The sequence below is a fragment of the Phascolarctos cinereus genome, unplaced genomic scaffold, assembly GCF_003287225.1.
Source record: "Phascolarctos cinereus isolate Bilbo 61053 unplaced genomic scaffold, phaCin_HiC Scaffold_9;HRSCAF=440, whole genome shotgun sequence".
Lineage (NCBI taxonomy): Eukaryota > Metazoa > Chordata > Mammalia > Diprotodontia > Phascolarctidae > Phascolarctos > Phascolarctos cinereus.
The window spans coordinates 95,886,309-95,909,895 of NW_027556402.1; the positions used below are offsets into that span (position 1 = coordinate 95,886,309).

A 23,587-nucleotide genomic window follows, 5' to 3' on the forward strand; every position below is an offset into this window, starting at 1 on the left:
TGTTCATGTGCACACTAAGAATGCACCCATGTGTCCATAAAATGATTTCAAAGCTGTTCCATGGTTCCTAACACACATTAAAGTATCATTTATGCAGAAAATAAAAACCTGGCACTTACTTATATGGTTTCTGTGGCAAGATACTGATGCGAGTCTTGTCAAGTATCTTTTTTAGCTTGTTCCTTCCTCCAACAGTGTTGGCTTTGCTTTTCTTGTTTACTTTTTCAAGTCCCATCACCTGTTCCACGTCTACCGCAAGATCTGGGATTGAGTAGCGACTAGCCTTTTTAATGTCTCCAATCTTAGGGAGATGTGGGGCACCATTTCTTTTCTCCTCTGATAATCTCGTTAAAAGTTCTTTAAACACTACATTGAAAAAAACAAAACCCAAATCACAAAAACTGTAAAATCTCAACAGTCCTGCTGCCCCACCCCAGTGGGAAAATGCAACATGTCTGGGGAGGATGGTTCACAAGGGATAGGCAGAACAGCAACTTGGTGGGAGATGATTCCATCCTTGTGAATGGGTAAGGTGAATACTGTCTGGTGTTATGCTCCCCTCCCTAGGCTAATGCTGTTTGGGGCTATGCCCTTCTCCCTCAGTATTACTCTATGCAGGACCCTCTAGGTTTGTGACCACTTAGCCTCTAACAGAACGGCAGCACATTTCTGACATTCCTTAGGGAAAGAATAAATGTATACGCTTGCCATCTTTAAGTGAATGGGTTTGCATTTTAATTCCCAGTTCATTCAACACATTCCATATACCTTTTAGTATAGGCATTTCTACAGCCTGTTCATTAAAAGTAAAGCCCTAAGAAGTGTTAAGCATAAATGCTCTATATAACTGAAGTCATTACAGTGGGGTGCCTGAAGAAATCTTTAAAAGAATGGACCTCTTCAAAAACAAGGAAGGAAAAGTGGATATTTGGAACACTTACCAAACAGATTGGTTTTCACAGTGATAGATAAATGTGTATTATTTCTCAGAATTTCCATGGCTTTTGAAAGCTGAATGTTTTCAAAATTTTGACCATTTACCTCTAAAATCTGAAAATAAAATTACAAAATATATCAAGTCTATGACCCTATGAACAAATGTATTTAATTAGAGAAAAAGGGGTGCTGCTATTCAGCCTAAAGTTGTGGTTCATTTGAGCATACCTGGTCCCCACGCTTCAAGCCTGCTTCTGTTGCTTTGCTACCTGAATCCACACTATCCACAAAGATACCAAATCCCTTCTCAGAACCTCCAAGCAAAATGAAAGGTAAAGGAGCTTCCCGGGAAGGCTTCGTGAGTGTCATCAATCTCCTCTTAGCTTTAGCTGCACATGCAATATTTAATAGCCTCAGATGTCCACCCATTTTCTGCAAGAGTTCAAAAGGGGTTGCATAAATATAAAGAGATTACTATATGGTGGCAAAAATGAATACTTGAAATGCAGCCACGGGAAAATCATCTTACCTCTCTCTCCAAATTGTTCTCAAACTCCTCTAGAAATCGAGTCATGGCAGGATCTCCTTCAAAGTCATTGAAGTGATTATTCACCCACAACAACACTACCCGTGTAACCTGTAAGTCAATTTATTCTTCAGTAAGTTTTCTTCCTCATTTAAGTTTAACATTATTTCCAGAAAAATCCCCAGACACTAGTTTTAAATTCAAAACTCTGAAATTCACCCAAAAATATCCAATAAAAATTCCTATGTCTAGAAAGACAGTTTTCTTTCTAAGAACCATGTTTTCATGGAGTAAATGGCTTGCCAATTGTTTTTCATAGGGAAGGGGGTTGCTTCTACACGTGGATGATGGAGATGTCCTGGGGAGAAAGAATAGATGATAGATAGCGAGCCAGAGAGGGACACTGCTGATCACCTCCCTTTCTTCTTTACAATCTTGATCCCACTATAGTTGACTAGTTCAGCCACATACCCTCAGCTACTCTTGAATCACTCACACACGCCTCAATGACCCTTTGTATACTATTATACCTTGGCCTTTTCCATTCCCACTCATGAGCTGCTCAGTGCTCCTGGGCATAATTTCATAGTAGGTTCATGGCAAATATATTTTATCTAATCCCAACTAGGCTCTAGTTGTTGCAATACAATTCTTCTCTGAGCAACTATTCTACATTCTTCACGGCAGTGGCTAGTCTAAACTTTCTTCTCTCCAAGACGTCCTGGGATAATCCTTCCTCTCTTTCCATCTCCTTCCTCCTCAATGAAGGACTTTGAATTTTACAATATTGCTTAAACAGAGACTGTCTGCCACAGGCTCCTTGTCTAACCCACTCCAAATTCTACTCTCTTTTTTGTTTTCCATTCTTTCCTCCTTGCCAAGGGCAACCACTCTACTTTTGTTCTTGATCTAGCACCCTATACTAGCCTACATGATGATGATGAACATTTATGCAGCGCTTAAGGTTTACAAAGTACTTTATAAATATTCTCATTTTATCTTCACATCCTGGGAGGTAGTTGGTATTATTATCTGCATTTGATCGATAAATAAATCGGGGTAGACAGAGGTTAAGTGATTTGTCCAAGGTCACACCGCTAGTGAGTGTTTGAGGCCAGATTTGAATTCAGGTCTTCCTGGATTTCAGGTCCAGTGCATTCTCCATTATACCACCTACCTGCCCTCAATCATTTCTTTCTCATCTCCAATGTCACATTAATCATTGCCCTCTCTGCTCCCCCATCCTCAAAAAATGTTCACTTGACCTTGGCATTCCCTAAAATTACTACCTTACATTGATTTCTTCTCCCTTCTTTCTCTCCAACTCACTTCTCAGTCTTTTGCAACCTAGCTTCTGACCACAATGCCTGATAAAGGGGAGTGCAGGCTCTCTAAAATTACCAAATATTCTCTTAATGCTAATGTTCTTTTCTTAGTCCTGAGTTCAATTAATGGAATTTTAATTTAACTTGATAAGGTGTGAGGCTACATACTTGACAAATATGTAGGACTGACACTTCCAAATGCTTCCAAACTGTTCTTCAAAATTAATTAAAAAAGTATTATAGATTATTGTTTCTAATGTGATGTTCTAAAGCAGGGGTTCTTGGGGCAGCTAGGAGGCACGGTGGATAGAGCACCGGCCCTGAAGTCAGGAGGACCTGAGTTCAAATCCAGCCTCAGACCAAACACTTGACATTTATTAGCTGTGTGACCCTGGGCAAGTCACTTAACCCCAATTGCCTAAAAAAAATTTTTTTAATTAAATTAAAACAGGGGTTCTTAACCTGGGTACCATGAACGTACGTGTGTGTGTGTGTGTGTGTGTGTGGTAACAATACAAATATATATAGTTATACACACACACACACACACACACACACACACACACACACAGAGCTAACCAGAAAAATCAAGGGTAACAACACACACATATTTCAATATATATCTGTATAGATATATAAAACACCCACACGCATACATGTATAAGTATTTCAATATAACCCATTTCTTTTGGAATCCTGTGCATTTTATTTTATGCATTTAAGAATGCCATTCTGAAAAGAGGTCCATATGTTACCCCAGAATGCCAAAGACATCCATGGTGCCAAAAAGAAAAAGAGGTTAATTGCCCCTGTTCTAAAATGTTGCAGATTTAACTGTCTCCTAAAGTTTAGTCTCACACACACAAATTTTATATATATATATATATATATATATATATACACACACACACACATACACACACACATATATATATAGATGGGGGGGAGGGAGAGACAGAGAGAGAGTGAGTATCTTTTATGTAAATATTTGGTATTTAAAAGTTGATATAAAAATTATTTTCCAACCTTATCCCTGAGGCTAGGGTCATTGAACCACTCCAGTAACTTTTTCCCCACTTCCATTGGGCTGGACAGAAAGGTCCTGTAGGTCAGTAGGAAATCCTCTATAAATGTTGGATCCACCACTGAATGTTCTTCAACCAAGTGCATTGTTAATCTTTCAGAAGTACCCTACAATAAATAAGGAAATATTTGTCATGCATGAGTAGTATCTTATATGCCTAGCAGAAAATTCACTTAATCTGTTGGCTGTGTCCCCAAATACAGACAGGATCAACTGGTGACCAGTCTCTGATATAGTAAAATACAAGTTATCAGCTTCAGTACATTAAAAATCTAAAACTGTTAGTCATCAAAGAGATGGGAATTTCTTCTATAGTTTTAATGTGAAGTCATAAACATGAAAAGATTGTTTAGAGCACAGGTAGCAGACTCAAATCTAAATGGGGGTGACTAAATTGTATATAAAGATACCTACAAATCACAGATTAACTTAAAAATCACACATTAACATGATATTCTACATCTATATTTTAAAATTTATTTTGTTAAATATTTCTGAATTACAGTTTAGTCCTAAGTGTTGTGTGTGCACCCCATGGTTTGACATCTCTGGTTTAGAATGTAAGCTCTTTAAGCATAAGCACTGTCATTTTTTTTTAAATTTAGCAAAGTATCTTGCACATGACTAAGTACTTGACAAATTTTTTTAAAAATTGAAATTAAATAATGCCAAAAATATAAAATTTTAGGCAGATCTGAACTATTTAAATAACTCTGCAGAATAGTCAGCTTTTTTGGCTTTTTTTTTAATTACCTTGATGACAATGTGACCTTTTCTTGTTCCAGTACGGTCAAGTTCTCGGTGTTCTTTCACCATAACTATCTCTCCTTCCTCTTCCACTTTTTGCATGTTCTTTTCCACCTGGTTGAGAATGCGACAGTAATCCTGCTGGGCTATGCAGACAAACTGGAAGGTATGATGAGACATTACCAAGCACTTATTAATAAAAAACTTTCAAAGAATTTTTTTAAAAGATAAATTTAGATAAACTGATCATACAATTTTAAAATTATTTAGACCAGAAACTTCAAGTAAGGGTACCCTACACAATTTAATAGAGCAAAATATACCTGAACAGAATTCTCCATTAATTGCTTGGAGGGTTGTTTTATATGCATTGATTTTTTCACCTTGAGAAAACGTCAAGTAAGAACTCTATAAAAGCTTTTTTTTTTTAAAGTGAGGCAATTAGGATTAAGTGACTTGCCCAGAGTCACACAGCTAGTGAGTGTTATGTGTCCAACGTCAGATCTGAACTCAGGTCCTGACTCCAAGGCCAGTGCTCTATCCACGGTGCCACTTAGCTGCCCCTATAGAACTATTTTTTCATCATTACAGAGCTATATTAATAAAAGTTTTTGTTAAATCTCACTTGCTCATTGTTTTAAGGCTGCTTTTTCAAGATTACATATACCTTATATACTAATTATATAAAAATGTTTAAAATGGAAAAGCATAAAATAATTTTTCCCCCTTTATCCTTTAATATGCTCCATAGAAATTCAGACAATAAAGGCAGCTAGGTGACACAGTGAATAGAGCTCTGGCTTTGGAGTCAGGAGGACCTGAGCTCAAATGCAGTCTCAGACAGTTAATACTCACTAGCTGTGTGACCCTGGGCAAGTCATCTAACCCCATTGCCCAGCCAAAAAGAAAAAATAAAATAAAATAAAAAGAAATTCAGACAAAGACTTTAAGTCATCTAATCCAGCATTTTCCATCTTAAACTATATTGGGCACTGGTAAGAAATCAAAATCCTTCATGTGGACTATTCTTCCTTTTGCACAAATTAGCAGCTGAGTGAATGTGGATCAGAGGAGGTAGGAAGAGGCACAGATGGGAGGAGCTAGATAAAGAATGATGTAGAGGAAGGGAAGGAAGAAAGGAAAGGAAAAAGAACGGGACAAGGCAGGGAGGGACAAGACTGTTTTTCCTTCCACTATAAGATGTTGTACCATACTTGACACACAGAAGATGCTTAATAAATACTTATGGATTGATTAATTCAAACAGAAAAAAAAACTAAACATAATAATATAATTCCCATGCAGAATTACATTAAAGTTAAAAGATAAGAGAGATTATAAACTTCAAGTAATGTACATTTAGAATGATATATTTATGTAACTTTTGCAGAAAGTTTTGCTAACAGGCTATAAAACTCACATAATTATTTCTAGATCATACTCTGTGCCAGGGTCAATACATTTATATTTCCCCACTACTATATATTTACATATATAGGTACAATTGTCCTATTCCATGTAAGGTAAGGTTCTGACTCAATGACTGTCTCATAGTAGATTTAAGGCTGTAAGGAACCATAAGGCCGTAGTTCACCAAGTTGAAATCCCTCACTTTTTACAGATGACAAAGCTGAAGCACAGAGGTGTAAAGTAACTTTCTCAGGGTCACACAGCTTGTAAGTATCTAAGGCACAATCTGAACCCAGGTCTCCTTGACTCCAAGTCTAATGCCTCATCCACTAGATTGTACCTAATAATGAAGGGCTGAGTGTCCACTTACCAAGAGTACAACAGAAAAAGAAGTTTTCAGTAACTATTTTTTTAAACTCAACCATGTTATAAATAATAAAAAAAACTTGTCAGCCAAGAAACTTTTTAAGTCATACAAGGTATGACTTACATTTATAGAAGCATGACAAAATACCTCAAAACTTTGCTTTTCCCAGATGCTTGTTTTATGTGTTCTGGTCTACCTAATGTTATTTTAGATAGCAATTGATTATTTCATTTAACATTACTATCTGATACCTTGAGACACAATCATATGTTCCCTCTACTATATAACTACTTACACAATAAATGTCATTCTTTTTCATTAACAGGTGAATATGGCATCCTAACCAAATTCACCATCCCAAGATCTCCCCAGCAGGAATTAGAGAAAAGCTGATCAGTAATTTGCATTGAGAAATTGGATAATTTCCCTTCTTTTTTGATTTAGGACTTCACTGATAATTCACTAATGTTTTTAAGGAGTCAAATTCTTGGTATCACAAAGAATAAGAATGCAATGAAAATATAAATACAGATGATTTCAGAGATTATCTGCTTTTTTTCCTCACTGCCATACAATGGATAATTGAGAGCTGACTAGTCTTTATTTTGTGGCGTCTCTACCAATGTTTAATATAAACATTTCATTAAAGCAATGCTGTTATTTTCCCCACGATGTCTACTAACAATGAAGTTACTTGACAAGGTAAATATGACCACAAATTCCATTTCTCCTTGAGCCATTTGTTATTTACCTGAGTAAATGGGCAGATAAATCTATACCTATAGATTTTTTTCAATTTATAAGTGTGATAATAGAAATTTTCAAATCAGCATTTCACAACTTTTTTTTTTAACAGATCAGCTATTATATTTTTTCTTAAAAACGAAACAAAACAAAACCCAATTCTCATCTAGATGCATTAAAAGGTATGGATGAAGAATAAATAAGCAAAAGCTAAAAATCTACACTTTGCATCAACTGATCCAATCAGACAAGATGCTGTGATTGAATTTAAATATTGCATTGTATCTATTACTCTGGTAGGTTTTTTTTCCCAGTTTATGGTAATTTTCTAGTCTGATACTTCTCCCCACTGTTTCAACTAATCTTATATTTTATTGGCCCTTCAGCCTTTGGATTTGACCTGTTTCAATTTTTTCACAGCCAATATATATTTAATTGCTCTTCTTCTGTTGAAAGATGTTGAATCTACCCACTCCATTCTATAATTATTTTTCTTTCTGTTTCTTCTCACTAACATTCTTTAGAAGTCAATGGGTAAGTAAATCCAAAAGTAATGAAGTCTCACATCTTCTCTTTCCTATTTTAATAAATGTTCTCTCTACTTCATATAGCCATCATCTTCTCTCTGCTATATTCACAAATGTTATGGAATACATAATAATTTTCACAATTTTAAGACTCACATTTCTTTTGAATACTACTAGTAGTCCCTTTTTACTGATTGGCACCATAACTAACTTTCTTCACAACAGTTCTAGTTCATTCTATTATGGTCTAATAATTTATTAGGGGGAAATTTTAGCATGTAGATCAACACTTTTTTTTTCGGTGAGGCAATTGGGGTAAAGTGACTTGCCCAGGGTCACACAGATAATAAGTGTCAAGTGTCTCAGGCCAGATTTGAATTTAGGTCCTCCTGACTCCAAGGCCAGAGCTTTATCCACGGCACCACCTAGCTGCCCCTACTTGCAACCTACTTGCAATTAATTCTTTTGCTTTAATTAGTCTCCCTTCCCCTTGTTCTAAAGCATGGTACTCAATGATATTCTCAGTGATTCTAAATAATAGCAAAATACTCTTTATTTATCCATCACAATTCTGAAAAATTAAAAACATTTTGGATATGTTTATTTTTATACTCATTCTCATACTGAGGCCACATTAATCTTTCTTAAGGACACTTTTTTTCTTTGTATTTCTAGCACCTGATTCTGTAAATAGTAAGCACCAAAAAATTATTGAATTGAACTGAACATAAGCAATTTAAAATCTTTATAAATGTACTATGTATAATTTACAAAGAGACCGAAGAGCACTGCGCAAGTTTCAAGAAAATTTTCTCAACACCAGGGCATACCCTTTTGCAACTAGGCACTTGGCAAGATAACAATAACATATGTTTCTTATATTTTTTTTTACCTGGCAGTCATCCACTTTTGTTCTCATTACTCCTTTCATGTATTCCTTGTCCATAGTAGGGGAGACACCAAAACTGTTCCCCATACATAAAATCTCTGTTCTTCCATCTGGATATGTCACTTCCACTGAACCATTTAGGATCACTGACCAGGAGTCCAGCTAAACACAGAAAAAGAAGAAATTACAAAGATGGTAAAAATGGTAATTGTCATTGATAGTATCTTCCCCCCCCAAAATCCACCTCTAAAATTACAAATCCATAAATCATCTCTAATACACCCCCCAACTCCAAGAAAGTGGGAGGAGGAGAATGCAAACCCCAACAACCACACACTACAGAGTCATAAATAATACTTCTTCTCATTCTTTTAGAAAAGCATTATATATGTAAATAGTTAGAAGCTAGAATGTTTCTAATAGAAACAAAATTGGTTAAAACATAAAACACTAAAGGTAAGATAACTATAAATCTTGGTAATATGAACAAGTAAGAAAAATTCCAGCAAAGCCCCTTGAAATGGTAGAATAGAATACTTTCCTGGAGAAAAGATGGGAGGCCAGGGCTTAATGGTGTCTGTGTTATTTAAAACTTAGGAGAAAGATGTAGACATGGATAGCAAAGAGGTAAAAAAAGAAGGGATTGGAAAGGAGATAAAATTTTTAGCATTTGCTAGTTTTTAACGTTATTTTAATGATCAATTCTGAGATAACTCGTCCTCTATAACTTGAGGGAAGTTTTGCTTACCTCTTCTCCATCATTTAACACTATGGTTCCTGCTCTTTCCACCACTGCAAATACCATCACAGCACAGAGTTCTCTTCTAACAGACATTGTCATGTTAGCAAAAGCAGGCAACTGATGCATAAATTCCAGAAGTTGTTCTGAAAAGCAAAAGCAAAAACAAAAAACACCCTTGATTTTAAAATGACAAATAACAGATTTCGTTATTGATTGTTTTAACAAAAGAGTATTTTAGGGTTCTTTCTTTTTTCTATGATCCTGTCTTTGTGGAGATAAATGGCACTTCACACAAGCATAGATCAGATATGAGAGTGGAAACAGACTTCAGAAGCTCTCCAGTCCAACCCACAACTGAACAAGAAGTCCCTCTAAGAGATGCCCAACTGGCGGTCATTCTGTCTTTGCCTGAAGACTTCCAGGGAGGAGGAGCACAATACCTCCCAAGAGCTCCCATGACCAGATTTCTCTTTACATTGAACTGAAATTCTCTCTTCACAACTGGTTCTAGTTCTGTCCTTTTGAGGCCAAGCAGAAAAATGAGAATCCTTTTTCCACATGACAGCCCTTGAGATACATAAAGATAATGCCCACGTCCTCCTGCCTAAGAATCCTCCTTTTCTAGGTTAAACATTCTAATTTCCCCAATGCATACCCTTCACACCCTAACTGCTGTCCCGGAATGAATTCTGCCGTTGTTTGTAAGTGGGGTGTGTTGATCTACTCCCCTTCTTCCCTTCCCTGTAATTTTTCTGCAAAAAGTGCCTCTTTCTGGGTACCACACCCCTTTGCTATTCTATAATTTTTAATTGCAAAGGATGTGGATACAGTTCTCACACCTTCCAAAGGGTACACCAATGTCTTCTTCCTAATATCATTTAGGTGTAGTTCTGACTGGTTTTGAAATGGAAAAATATTGACTTTTCAAGATGTCTTTCAAAAGTCTTACTCCTTAGATGGAATGTCCAACTTGTTTCCTTCTACCCCATTCAATGCTTTTGAACCTTTCACATGGAGTTATTTATTAAACACCTACTAAGTGCAGAATACTTTGCTAGGGCATTGGGGGAGTGATCCCAAACAAACCACTCAACTTTTCTAAGTTTCAGTCTCATTGGTAAAATGAGGCTTACTTACTACCCACTTCAAAAAGTTATAGTTAGGATCAAATTAAAGGATTTAGAACTATAAACCTATGTAAATGTGAATTCTTAGTATTCATTCAACCTAATTATAATATTCAAACTTCTTTTGTAGCAACTAAATTATCTTGGACAAGGAGGGACACCAAGTATGACAGACAAGTAGCAGGGAGAGTATCAAGGAAAGAAGAATTGGCAGGATTTTGATATGATACTATGCTTTAAAAAAAGTTTACAATGATGGGATCAGGAAATATAAGGAATGAAGGATCAAAAAGTTAAATGAATGAATATTCATTTTAATTAATATAAAAAAATTAAATTTTCTCTCTTTCTCTCTCCTCCTTCTCCCTATCTTTCATGAATTCTTTGCCTTGATTTTTGCTAACCAAAATGTTTAGAAGATTCCTACTCTGAAATTGTTTTCTGAAATAGTCTAGATGCTCTAGCATCTAGAGCAGCTAGCACAACTAGCTGTAAATAGATCTTTGGAATGAATAAGCATCTGCCCAATTATTTACAACTTCAATAGTAAAATTGCAAATCCCACTGAGCCTCTATTTAGACTGCTCTACTCCACCCCCCCCATATACTCTATACTGTAGCCAACGTAGACTAAGTACCATTCCTTACAGATGGCCCATGTTTTAATATGGGCTGCTAAGTGGCACAGTGGATAGACTACTGGACCTGGAGTCAGGAAGACTCAGCTCAATTCCTGCTTCTGATATATACTGGCTATGTGACCCTGGGCAATTCAATTAACTTCTCTCAGCCTCAGTTTTGTCATCTGTAAAATGAAAGGGTTGGACTCAATGTCCTCTAAGATCTCTTCCAGCTCTAAATCTGATTGATCCTATATTCCTTAGAGGATGGTGACATATTTCAAAGCTCTGTGATTTTGATGATGTTGATACTACTTCCAGAAATGCAGATTGTAACCCTTTAGCTCTGTTTTTGAGAGTTGCTGTGTCCCAAAACTCATCCTCCTCAAGCCAACCTGCTAATGATACTCTTCAGAATGAGGTAGGGTAGTCCTTATTAGACAGAAATACAGTTCTACCAGGTTCTGAGAGGACCTGCCAGACCATATGACTCTCACAGCCTTCAAGAACCCAAGGTCCCCAGAATGCCATGATTAAGAACCCAAGTAGGACTTTGTGAAGAGATATAAACATTTCTTTCTTAAAAGAAAAAAAAAGGAAAGATATAAATAAAAACAGCAACTGTATTCTACTTGGCATAATGATTTCAGTTGGGTTAGCAGTTCATCACTGGTACTGAAGTCAGCTAAATGAGTTGAGGCGAAAACAAAAACCATCTACTGCACTGGCTAACATTTGATAAAGAGAAAGTAATGGAGAAGGCTCAATGCAGTGGATTGAGTGGATTGAGTGTTGGACTTGATGTCAGGAAAGTGTGAATTCAAATCCCTGTTGTTTGAGGATGAGGCTAACACAATTGTGAGGATCAAATAATACTGTCTCGGCATTATGAGACATCAGTAAAAACTTGCTTAAGCTAAACAGCAACTATCTTATTTACTTTTTCTTGGATAGAAAAGTGGAGTAGGGGAGAAGAAAAAGGAAGTAATTCAAAAGGAATGAATCAATGACTAGTCTCAGTGTAGCCACATTTCATATCAAAGAAGACACAAATGATTAGAGAGAGGCTGAAAGGTCAAACTCACAACACCAGTTCTTAATTGGGTTTTATTTTTGGAAAAATGGACTACAAAACATTTCCAAATCCCTTGTGGTTCTACTATGTTTTATTTTTACGCCAAATGATTATCATGTAAGTGATATTTATACACGTAAGTTTATATTGGCAAATTATTTAGTCTCATGGAAACAATTTACCTTCTATAGGGCTTTAATCCACCATGGATAATGATGTAAAGAAATTAAAGTGAAAAATAAATAAGAAGTAGTGTAGTATAGTGGGAAGAATTCTGAATTTGGGATCATGCATGTAGAGCTTCTAGAGACATCAGTGGACATCTAGTTAACTTTCCTCCTGCTATTTTATAGTTGAGAAAACTGAGACCCAGGGAATACATGCCCAAGGTCACCCAGGCAGTAAACATCCCAGAAAGATTTGAATTCAGGTTTTCTGACTCCCAAGCTCATTCCACTGACCCAGATTGTTCTTCTTGAAGTAAAAGTAATAGGTTTGCTGTACTACCTCACAGGGTTGTTGTGAGAAAAGTGCTACGTAAACTTCAAAATTATATATAAGTGTGAGTTGGTAGATAATAATGGATGACACATTCTATCCTTTTTTGGGTGATCTGTGGACAAGAGCCAATTTTCTAGTGTCAAATCCCAAGCTTTAAATTCCCCAGAATGCTAAATAGCTTAAAAACTATACGTAGTTTCTAGAGCCCACATCTTTTCCTATAACTAGACTATCTTGGAAAATGATAAATGGGGAGGGGGGACACGTTTGCTAAATGATGTTCTTTTGAACTTGAACAAAAAAAGTTATAAGCCAATGATATTATAGGAGGAAAAGAAGAATATACCTGTGAAGAGTCTAATGTCATGATGAAGAGTGGTAAAATTAATCTGACAAATAATTTATGTTTAATTGTTATAATGTAATGGCAGTCATAAAGGGGAAAGTTATCCAAAATTATTGAATTAGGGTTACTTTTATTACCTGTTTTAAGTTTCTGGTATACAGCATTCAGTATTTCACTGAAAACAAATACAGCATAGTCTGTCTCCTGTTTTCTATCTCTGTCATGTCTATCTGTCTGTCACACACACACACACACACACACACACACACACACACACACACACACACATCCATCAATAGCTGGTATTTACATAGTATTCAATGGTTTACAAAGTGCTTTCCTCAGGAAAAAAAAATACTCTGTGGTATAAGAATCATTATCTCTCCTTTGAGAAGTCAGGATATTCTTTGGCTCAGAATGGTCAAATGATTTGCTCAAGGTCTTAGCGTTGGTAAATAGAGGAGCAAGACCCCAGAGACACCAGAATCCTGAATCCTAACCATAACCAGAAAAGGCCAGTTTCTTCACCATTTTGGGGGGGGGTCTTACTCTCAAGTCACAGAGTTAGAGCTGGAATGGACCTTAGAGCACACTGAGTCCAACCCTCTCATCTTACAGGAAACTGATGTCCACGGAATTCAAGTGATATATCTAGCATCATGCAGCTGGTCAAGTATCTGGGGCAGGATTAGATGTCAGATCTTCCTGACTTTAAGCTCAGAGCCATACCCTCCACCATGCTGCCTCAGATGCCATCTGAAGGTCCCTATTAAGTCCTTGGCACATTCTGTTCTCAGAACACAAAACAACCCGACTTGGGGTAAGGATCTCATCACCTCTTAGTCTCTATCAGGATAATTCCTCCCAAAACAGTTCTGTCAGGATACAGGCATGTTTACAAAGACAGGCAATAAACAAAGTTGCTTCAGTTCTAGGATACCATTTTTGGAACCTCTTCTCAGACCCATGGGATTCTCATGTCCCTTACCCTTACTGGCCTAATACAGAAGATTTTTTTTTAAACACGCTTGTTATCAGTATGTTGCTGTTCCCTTCACCAGCTCACCTTCAGCTCTTGGGATTAAGAGGGAATCACTTCAGTAACAACAACTATCACAATATCAACAACTCGGATTTTCAAAAGGGGGATCAAAAGGAGATGAGAACAAGACAAACTTCATATACTTGACAACTTTGCCTGGAGATGCCCTTTCTATCTTTTTACCACTCACAGTACCAAAGAATCACAGAATTTGAAACTTTTCCCCCAGAATCTAAAGAATCACAATGGTCAAGCTGGCTAAACATATATACAAATGGACAGCTCTTCCAATACTTGTATGTAGCTACTATGGTCTCCTCTGAGTCTTCTCTTCTCTAGGCTAAATACTCTTAGTCACCCAAAGTATCTCTTAATGGAGACACTGCTCATAAACTAATTAATACAGTATATTTTATGCCATTCATTTGTAGACTATTAAACATTGCAAGCAAAATTTTTAAAAATTAGGCTGATTTATATCCATTCAATTCTGTTCAGAATTTCTCATTTATGCTACTGTTTAGTAGAGACAATGTAGCATGGTGGATAAAGAGTTGGTCTTAAGCCAAGTCTTAAGACCTGTGTTAAAGTGCAACATTTGAAATATGCAGCCTTCACATCCCTGGGCAGAATTTCAGCTTGCAGAGACTGAGGCAAGTGCTAACCTGCATTAGTAGAGGTGGGAGACCCTCGTACTGACATAATCAAAGGTCCAGTAGCTATCCCTGTTGTTTGATGAAAGGTAATTCATAATATATCTCTCTATATATATTATGTGTATATATTGTATCTGTATACATCTGTATATATTTATGTACTTAATAATACTAATAATTCCTTAAAATTGTATAATGCTTTGTAAAAATGTTTTCTACACACATTAGCTCATTTGTTCTAACAACAATACTGTGTGGTAAGCAGGGCCGGTGTTGCTATTCCCAATTTACACATCAAAATATAGGCTCTGAAAAACTGAATGATTTGCCTAAAGTCACCAACAAGTAAGGAGTAGAGTCAGTGCCCAAAATGAGAAATTCTAGTGCTCTTCCTACCCCTGCATGAGATGGCCTGTAATTTAATTTGCATGAATCAGGAGATATGAAAATTGGGCAATGGTTAAATACTTTAAACTCTTCTCTGACTCCTTTCCTCATGCCAACTTACCAATGTCATCATCCGTCCTGTCAATGGGGTCTTTCTCCAAACAATCTCTAACAATATCCCTGCTCATCAAAGGATCTGAGGCCCTCTCAATGTCCTCTTCATCATCATCATCTTCTGAATCCACTGCAGTTTCTGGCAGCCCACTCAGGTCCATATCACCAGCTTCACTTTCTGTGGCCTGAAAGGACAGAATGATATTCATTTAGAGCAAGACAACCACTTAACCCCACAAAACCCACACATGATTAACTGGATCTTTAAAAAAATTATCTTTCCTTGCTGTGTGAATGTTGATCTATAAGTTATTATGATATACCAGAAGGTCCCCATATAATATCTTGTATTAATTCTGCAAAAACCTAATATAAGAGAAAACCAATAAATACAGGGAGCAATTCACTCAATGGAGGCCATGCTTTGACTGCAACTATGTTACAACAGGATGTTTCAATGTTAGGGTTTAGTTTTAATGAGTTAATTATTATTATTATTATCATTAAACTGCATTGGTCAGAGGAGCATTATGTGGGCTATGCTTAATTCCGCTATTTTATTGTCCATGCTTATTTGCAACCCTGACTCTGAAAACCAGCTAGTTATGTGACTTAACCTCTCAGTATTCCAGACAACTATCTAAGAGTATAAATTGCAGGAAAGGTACTAATCTGAATTGGTAGAGTGAGTTTCCTCATCTGGAAATTTCCTGTAGCAATGAAATCACAGGTATAGACCCCAATCCTATCCCTTACTTCTTCAGAGCTGGATTTATAAAGCAAAAGTTATTGGCTATGTTTTCTCTTAATTGATCAAAAATACAGATTGTAGGTTTGTAAATATAAAGCTAGAAAGACCTGTACATATCATCTAATCCAAACCAATCATTTTACATAAGAGGAAATCAATACTCAGAGATTTAAATGGGTGGCTCAATATCATACAGGGAGAGCCAGAATTTGAACACAAGTCCTTTGACTCCAAACCCAGCTCTATTTCCATGGTAATGATGCAGTAACAAAAACATTGGATTTAGGAGTCAGAATACCTGAGTTCAAGTTCAATCTCTGCCATTTATTAGCTGTGAGATCATGGGTAAGGAGAGAAAGACAAAGAGATGAGAAATGAAAGAGAGAGAAAGAGAGGAGAGGAGAGAGAAAAAGAGAAGAGGAGAGGAGAGACAGACAGAGAGCTAAAACCTTAAGATGATAGATTCAACAGGGTATCTCAAAAATCTTAATGCAGCTTTAAGCTAAATACTGCACTAAATTTTTTTTTGGGGGGGAAGGACCTCTCAATATACAGATTACTCCTCCACACATGTGTATGTGTATTTATGCATGCACATATGTGTAATAATGTATATATACATGTGTATGTTTACATATAAACACACTATATATAGAACACATACATATATGTAGGCATTTATAGACAGTAATAAAAATCACACATATGCAATAATTCCTATACATTATCTCAATGGAACCTGAAAACTATCTAAAGGTAGGCAATGGAAATACTCATATCCCAATTACAGATGAGGAAATAGAGTCTCTCAGGAAAGCACACTGACTTGCCCATGACCCCAGAGTTAACAAGTATCTGAGTAGGGACTTTGACCCAGATCATTCTGATTCAAAATACAGTGATCCCTTCACTCCACTATATTATGCTGCCTTGTAAGAGATAAGCTAGAAGGGAGGAAAGATGATTTATTTCTAAAACTAAAGTAGTAGAGTAAATTTAGAAGGATACATGGAATGTGAACCTTATCAATTTAATTATACATGAATACCTACTCACACAAGTCACAACTCAGGTCCTTGAAATGCAAGTACAGAACTAAACAATGCCTTTAACACCTCATCACAGGTGCCATAACCTGATGCAAAGTATTACTACCAATTCCTTAATTTTGGGCAATCCAACAAGGCACAATAAGGAGGCTTCCCAAAGAAATTAAGATGTTGGAGCCATTCTTAAAAGGGGAACTTCAAGGCGATGAAAAGAAATGTAGAAAGGTACAAAGAATCAAAATAGAAATAACTATTGGCTTTAGTGTTTAAAATCTTCAATGTGACTTAATACATTTATGTATATGTACATACATATTTCAGTGATTTATTTTTCAAATCAAATATTTAATAAACTCACTGCCCCATTTCCCCCTCAGCTTTAGGTGATTTTTTCCCAAGACTTGGGTTCATGTGAAAGAAGCTTTCAATCATTATATGAAAGAAATATAATCAGCTACAAATACTGTCAAGACAATAACTTTACAATCACATTCTTTAAGTACGATTTCTGTTCCAAAACCATGTGTGCAGTAGGCAGAGTCAAAAGTGAGAGAAGAAAGCTGAGAAACTTAGGCCTATCTTATCCCTCTGTGTAAACAAGATACTTAATAGGAAATTCTAGATAACTCAATTCTAGAGGGCTTAAAGGTGAGGACAAGGAGTTATGCAGATTTAACTGTGAAGCTCTTAAAACATGCAGTTAGATTTTAAAATCCAGGGAATATCATGAGTTACTGTAAGGCACAGAGATAGAGGTCAAAAAATCTGTCATCAGATGATCTGCCAAAGTGGTGGTCAAAGTAACAGAGATCAGCATTGGCTGTGACTACCATGGGCTGTCCTGAAGCCAGTATGGGCAATAACCAATCATAGACAGTTACTTTTTTGCAAGTTCATTTGAACACTGAGATTTTTGACTCTTCAGTCAAATTTCCAAACATATGTAGTAGAAAGAAGATTGGACCTCTTTCAGGGAACTTGAGTCTTTCCTCTTCTACTTGTGACCTTGTTCACCCATAGGATATCTCTGTGACCTTGAGCAAGTCAGTTCACTTGTCTGGGATTTAGTTTGCTCATCTTTAAATGAAGAAGATTGAATTAGATCTCAACTCTAGATCTAGGTTCTGACCTTACATATTATCTTTAATATGAAACCAAGTGAGGAGGTAGTCACATCTCAATAGACAGTCCATTGACTTGAGCATCGAGCTCAAAGAGGACTCAAAATTAGCAGATAAAGAATTAATATTGTTCAATTATAGGATAGGAATGTTGAAAAGGTCTTGACATGCTTATTATTATTAACTGTGACATTGTATGAAGGCTAGACTTTTCCCTAAATTACTAAGGTAACTGTGTAACACAAGGCTAGAAAGTATGTTACCTAAAAAAAAATGCTAATTACATCAATTATGTGTCACATTTTGGTCCCTATCTTATTTTCACCTCTCATCATTTTTTTTTATTATGATGAAGGGCTTCTAAAGGTGAAAGTTCTCTCCCCCAACCCTAGATAGAAAAAAAAGTTCTAATTAGAAATATTTAGTATTTGCTTTTAAATATGATCAAATATTCAAAGATAATGCAAAACAAAAAATACTGCTATTACATTTTTCTTGCCATCCACAGAAGTAATTTTCATTTCTAGGAAATTCAATGTGAAGCTGTTCAGAGCCATAATATATTTCAAGCAACTATATACTCAACTACTTGAAACTGGAAGTCATAGAATTACAGACTTTTTAGAATTGAAAAAGTCTATCTAGTTTAAGCAATAAATGAAAAGAACCCCCCACTCTAATATACCTGAAAAGCAGACATTTAGACATTGAAGATCTCCAAGGAGAAGAAATCTATCACCTGTACCTCTCAAGGCAGCCCACTCCACTTTTTGGGCAACTCTAAATGTTAGAAAGTTTTCCCTGACACAAAGCCTTAAATTTGCATCTTTAACTCCTATCTGTTTTTAATTCTACCCCCCCAGGGTCAAATAGAAAAAGTCTAATCCTACATTCTTATGACAACTCTTCAAATAGGTAATTGCAGCTATCTTGTCCCCTGAATCTTTTTTCCTTCCAGCTAAACTATTATATAGACTACTGTGTCACTAGTTAATTTAGTTGTTCTGTATATCAAGAGCCAACCACAATCACTGCCTAGTAAGAGGCATTTAATAAAAATGTTTGTTGAATGTTGACATCTCTGGTCTCAGTTTTAATAACTTAAACAAGGGAGGAAAATACTAGATCGTGCAAAATGTACCTTCTAACATTAAAGTTGCTGTTTATAGGTATTTCTTACTCCTCAAAATAAACTCTTATATTTTACCTCTGATTTGAAAACGCAAAAGCCAAAAAAGCCCCATGAATCAAAACCTTCCCCCTCCAAAATAATCCCAACCCATCTCACATGATATCAAATGACTAACATTCATTTCTCCTCTATATCCAATTGGAAAGACATTTTCAAAAGTATTTAGAGCTTCACATTGGGAACAATAGTCCTTTTCAGTCAATGAAGTATTTCTGTTATCGATCGAAATGAGCTCTAAAATCTTTTATGTGGTAAACAACTATTTTTTTTATTCAAAGGAATCTTAGTCTTACATCATCTTCTAGAAAGAATGAAAACAGAATCTGCTATAAAGCAACCTACCCTCTATTTTATGCTTCCCCCCCCACCCCGGTGAATCCTATTTCTGAGACTTTAATGCATGTTTATCCTTCACCTCCATGAATTCCTGTCCTAACTGAATCTGCTCCATCCTTCCTCCCCTGGATATGATATTATCATCAGGGTCCTGCTGTAGGACCAGGTACAGGTGAGATAATAACACAATCAGGCATTTTTGATATTTCCAGAAGACAGCTTTACAGATAAATCTCCAAGTGATCTATGGTACCTGAAATTAGATGCTTCAAGGGAGTGTCAACAGCCAACCTAACACAATCTCTCTCTACACTTCCCTAGACAGGGTCTAGGAATACAGACATACAGCCTAACTCAAAAAAGTCACAGACTTTCCCCCTACTTTGTAGAACCTGCAGAGACTGTATTTCTCTGTAATAAACTTCAAGAGCCCAAGATCATCTCTACTTCATGATGAATCAGCCAAAAAGAAATGTAGTGAAGGATAAGTATAGCTAATAATTAAATCATTGGTCTTCATGTCAGTCATATTTTCTCCACAAAATCTGATTTGTATAAAACAGGCAAACTATAGTTTGACTATTTTTTTCCTCGGAGTATACTTGTTATTTCCCCATAATTCTAGAAGTAAAACCTGTATCTAAATCAGCATCATATATAGTAGTCCAGTCAATAAACATTTATTAAGCACCTACTATGTTCCAGGCACTATGCTAAGCATTGCAGATACAAAGAAAGGCAAAAAACAAACAAACAAATAAACCCCAAACTCCAACAAACCAAAAACTGGTTGCTGCTTTCAAAGAGCCCAGTCTAATATGGGTGAGAATATTCAAACAACAATGTACAGACAAGATACAGACAGGATAAAAATGTGAAAATTTTAGAGGGAAGGCACTAATATTAACATGGAGAAGGGAGTAAGACAGAATTATTTTTATGCTTTCCTGATTAAGGACTGAGACATTTTATAAACTTGGAATTCTGATCACCTATTTTCTTTTCTAAAACTTCCCTAGATTTCATTAAATATAAAAACAAGAATAAAACAAGAATAACAATCTTCCCTGAACATGGTTCAAAAATAACAAATGACCAAGATACTACAATGAGTGGGGATACACATACACACACACACACACACACACACACACACACACACACACACACACACACACACACACATTCCTGGCACAGGATGATCAAAGTGTTATCTGATATGGTTATCTTACTTCTCCTCAAGAAAATGATAAAGAGAGTTAGCCGAAAGCAAAGAAAAGAGTAGGAAAGAAAAGCTACATCAGTCAACCAAAAAGGTTTACATTCCATATAATTTTACTGGTCAGTCATTGAACTTCAAGGCTAAGAAGGAACCTTACAAACCATTTGATCCAACCCCATCATTTACAGGTGAAGAAACAGCTAGCTGAAATAACTTACCTAAGATAGCTGCAGATCCAGGACCATAAGAACCCTGATGTCTTTCCACTATATCATAATCCCTCCCACATATACGGAATTTACAAGAGGCCATTCAGAGAATACGTGCTGATATAAGGCTTCTGAATTACTTATCTTCATCTCAGAACTTTTCCTGAAAACCGCCTCTTGACCCTTCATATTTAATCACTGTGTCACTGTGATTTAGATTGCTCTACGGAAGCAAAGAAAACCTTACAGAAATGGTCTTATTCAGCTATATCCCATGTTAGAAATATAAGATGCATTAAAAAAAAACCCACATCATATACAGAATATTTAAAAGACATTCTAAAAATAGGCAAATGTGGGAGTGATTATTCATATTACAAAAGGATTCTTAATTTTTATAGGATATTCCTTAACATGACAAGTTTCCCAGTACATTTCAAACATAATGCAATTTAAATAGAATTTTGAGGAACACTTCTATTCTATAAAGTGAATTATACCTACATTTTATGCAACAATACCCTAACCCACCCCCATTTCCCACTTTTCAATGGCAACTATGATTGTTCACCATATCAGGAAAAACACACAAGAGGGCACATTATGAAGCCGGAAGGTGTGCAATCTGTTGGCAGGATAAAGCAAAGATATCATGGGAAAAGTCTGAAACAATAGTCCCCACCTTGTCCACTTCGGAGAAAATTCTCACAGGCTCAGCTTCTCTTAATGTCAAATGACTTCTAGATTCAATAAATACCTATGCATTCATTGAGAAAGTTGCTACTCTATGTAAGAAGCCACAATAAAATGCCTTGTACTTTTCCAAGCCTATAAAAGTTGAAACTGTTTGAACATGCACCTTCTAGTACATAAACAAAGAACACTCTTGCTGTGTTCTTTCTGGCTATCCTAAAAGAGTAGCAAACTTAGTTTGATCCACATTTTAAGACTTCTCATTCTAGAAGAAGCTTAAAAACAACTACCTTGAAAAATGTTCTTGTTAAAAGGGCTCCTAACTGTATTCCCTCCAGAGAAAAAGCTCATAAACTTCTTTAGGAATATAATTTCTTCAATAAATGAATTTATCTTTCTCATGCAACACCTGACACAAAGATTTAGTTTCTACATTAATATTTAAATAGAAATATTCTCAGAACAACACCGAAAGCATCTAAATATTCAGTTCCATTATTTTTTTAAAAAAAGATCCACAAATCTATTTTTCTTATGAACAGCTGTTCTCAAAAAAACATACTATTACACTTGGCTATAATATAAACAAAATTTCAATAACAAATTAGGAAAATAGTAAGTATTACAATGGTAGGCAGTGAAGGATTAGTTAATTTAAGCAAGATACTAATTGACTAAAAAGGAAACGTCTGAACACAGTTGTATTATCATTAAACACTCAGATAACATTTTCAATTCATTGAGAAAGTGTTCAGATAATTAATTGTTCCATACAATCACCAAGCAAAAAGCACCTGAGCTATAAGTTTAATGCATGAATTTCAAAATTACTGAATCTGACAAAGAAGGAAATCAACTTGCTCCACCAAACCCAGAATGAAAAATTTCATTCCTTCATACTTGGAGTGACTTAAAGAGGCAAAATAATATCTCCTGCCTTCCATTACAAAACCCCACTCTAAATCAGCACTGTGACCTCCAATTCCTTGACCATTTCAATTCTCTCATGGGCCATCTCCCCTGTACTGACACCTTGGTGAAGCAATTCAACTCTATACTGTCCTCCTCTTGTCTCCCCAGTCACCTTCCATATGACTGATTAAGCCCTGCAAAGCCCCAGCCCTGCATTACTCCCACCATTTGCCACCTTCACTCCTACACATTCTGCTGTTGAACAAAGGTGGAGAAAATCATGCAACTGTTCTGACTGGGTCCACTGTAAATGTCACACAACCTCAGCTGGGTTCTCAATAGAGCTATGGAATATTACTAAATCTCCCTTAACTCGCTATCCTACTCTCCATAGCAGCTTCCCCAAACCTTTTTATCTCTCCTCAAACCTGCCATGGCCCCCCCCTTTCCCTACTGTTTCAGTTGAGCACCTTGCCTCATATTTTACAAAAAAAAAAAAATTGAGGCCATCACCTTGAGTTCCTTAGTTGCCCTCTTCCTCATCTATTACTCAGATGCCTTCTACTGCTATCTCCTCCTTCACCCCTGCCTCATATGATGAGGTCGCCTTACTCCTTACCAAGGCTATCCTATTCCTCTACCTGTTCAAGTGATCCCATTCCATCCCATCTCCTCTAACAGACTGCCTCCTCTGTCATCCCCATTTTTCCACATGTTTCCAATCTCTCACTCTCTACTGGCTCATATCTTACTGCCTAAAAACATATCCATGTATCCTCTATTCTGAAAAAATCTGATCCTTCCATCCCTACCATCCTCCTATATTTCTTCTGCCCTTTGTAGCAAAACTCCTCAAAAGGAGATTCTAATATAGATGCCTCCACTTTACCTGTTCAAGTGATCTCATCCCACCTCATCTCCTGCAACAGACTGCAAT

The 23,587-nt window shown here is 36.3% G+C and overlaps 1 protein-coding gene across 12 annotated transcripts in view; it reads right to left on the reverse strand.

The window, feature by feature from the left end:
- Positions 1-23,587, reverse strand: part of RAPGEF2 (Rap guanine nucleotide exchange factor 2) — a 310,785-nt gene that overhangs the window by 31,959 nt on the left and 255,239 nt on the right. For 11 of the 12 annotated variants that reach the window (XM_020969701.2, XM_020969697.2, XM_020969698.2 and 8 more), the window contains 9 exons: positions 15,173-15,350; positions 9,304-9,440; positions 8,559-8,717; positions 4,625-4,777; positions 3,814-3,978; positions 1,466-1,573; positions 1,165-1,368; positions 942-1,050; positions 120-366 (listed from right to left, as the gene is read on the reverse strand). In XM_020969701.2, the coding sequence (XP_020825360.1) occupies positions 120-366; positions 942-1,050; positions 1,165-1,368; positions 1,466-1,573; positions 3,814-3,978; positions 4,625-4,777; positions 8,559-8,717; positions 9,304-9,440; positions 15,173-15,350 (1,460 nt within the window). Of the gene's footprint in view, positions 1-119; positions 367-941; positions 1,051-1,164; positions 1,369-1,465; positions 1,574-3,813; positions 3,979-4,624; positions 4,778-8,558; positions 8,718-9,303; positions 9,441-15,172; positions 15,351-21,054; positions 21,245-23,587 lie in introns of those variants that run through there. The other variant, XM_020969707.2, reaches the window with a different exon arrangement.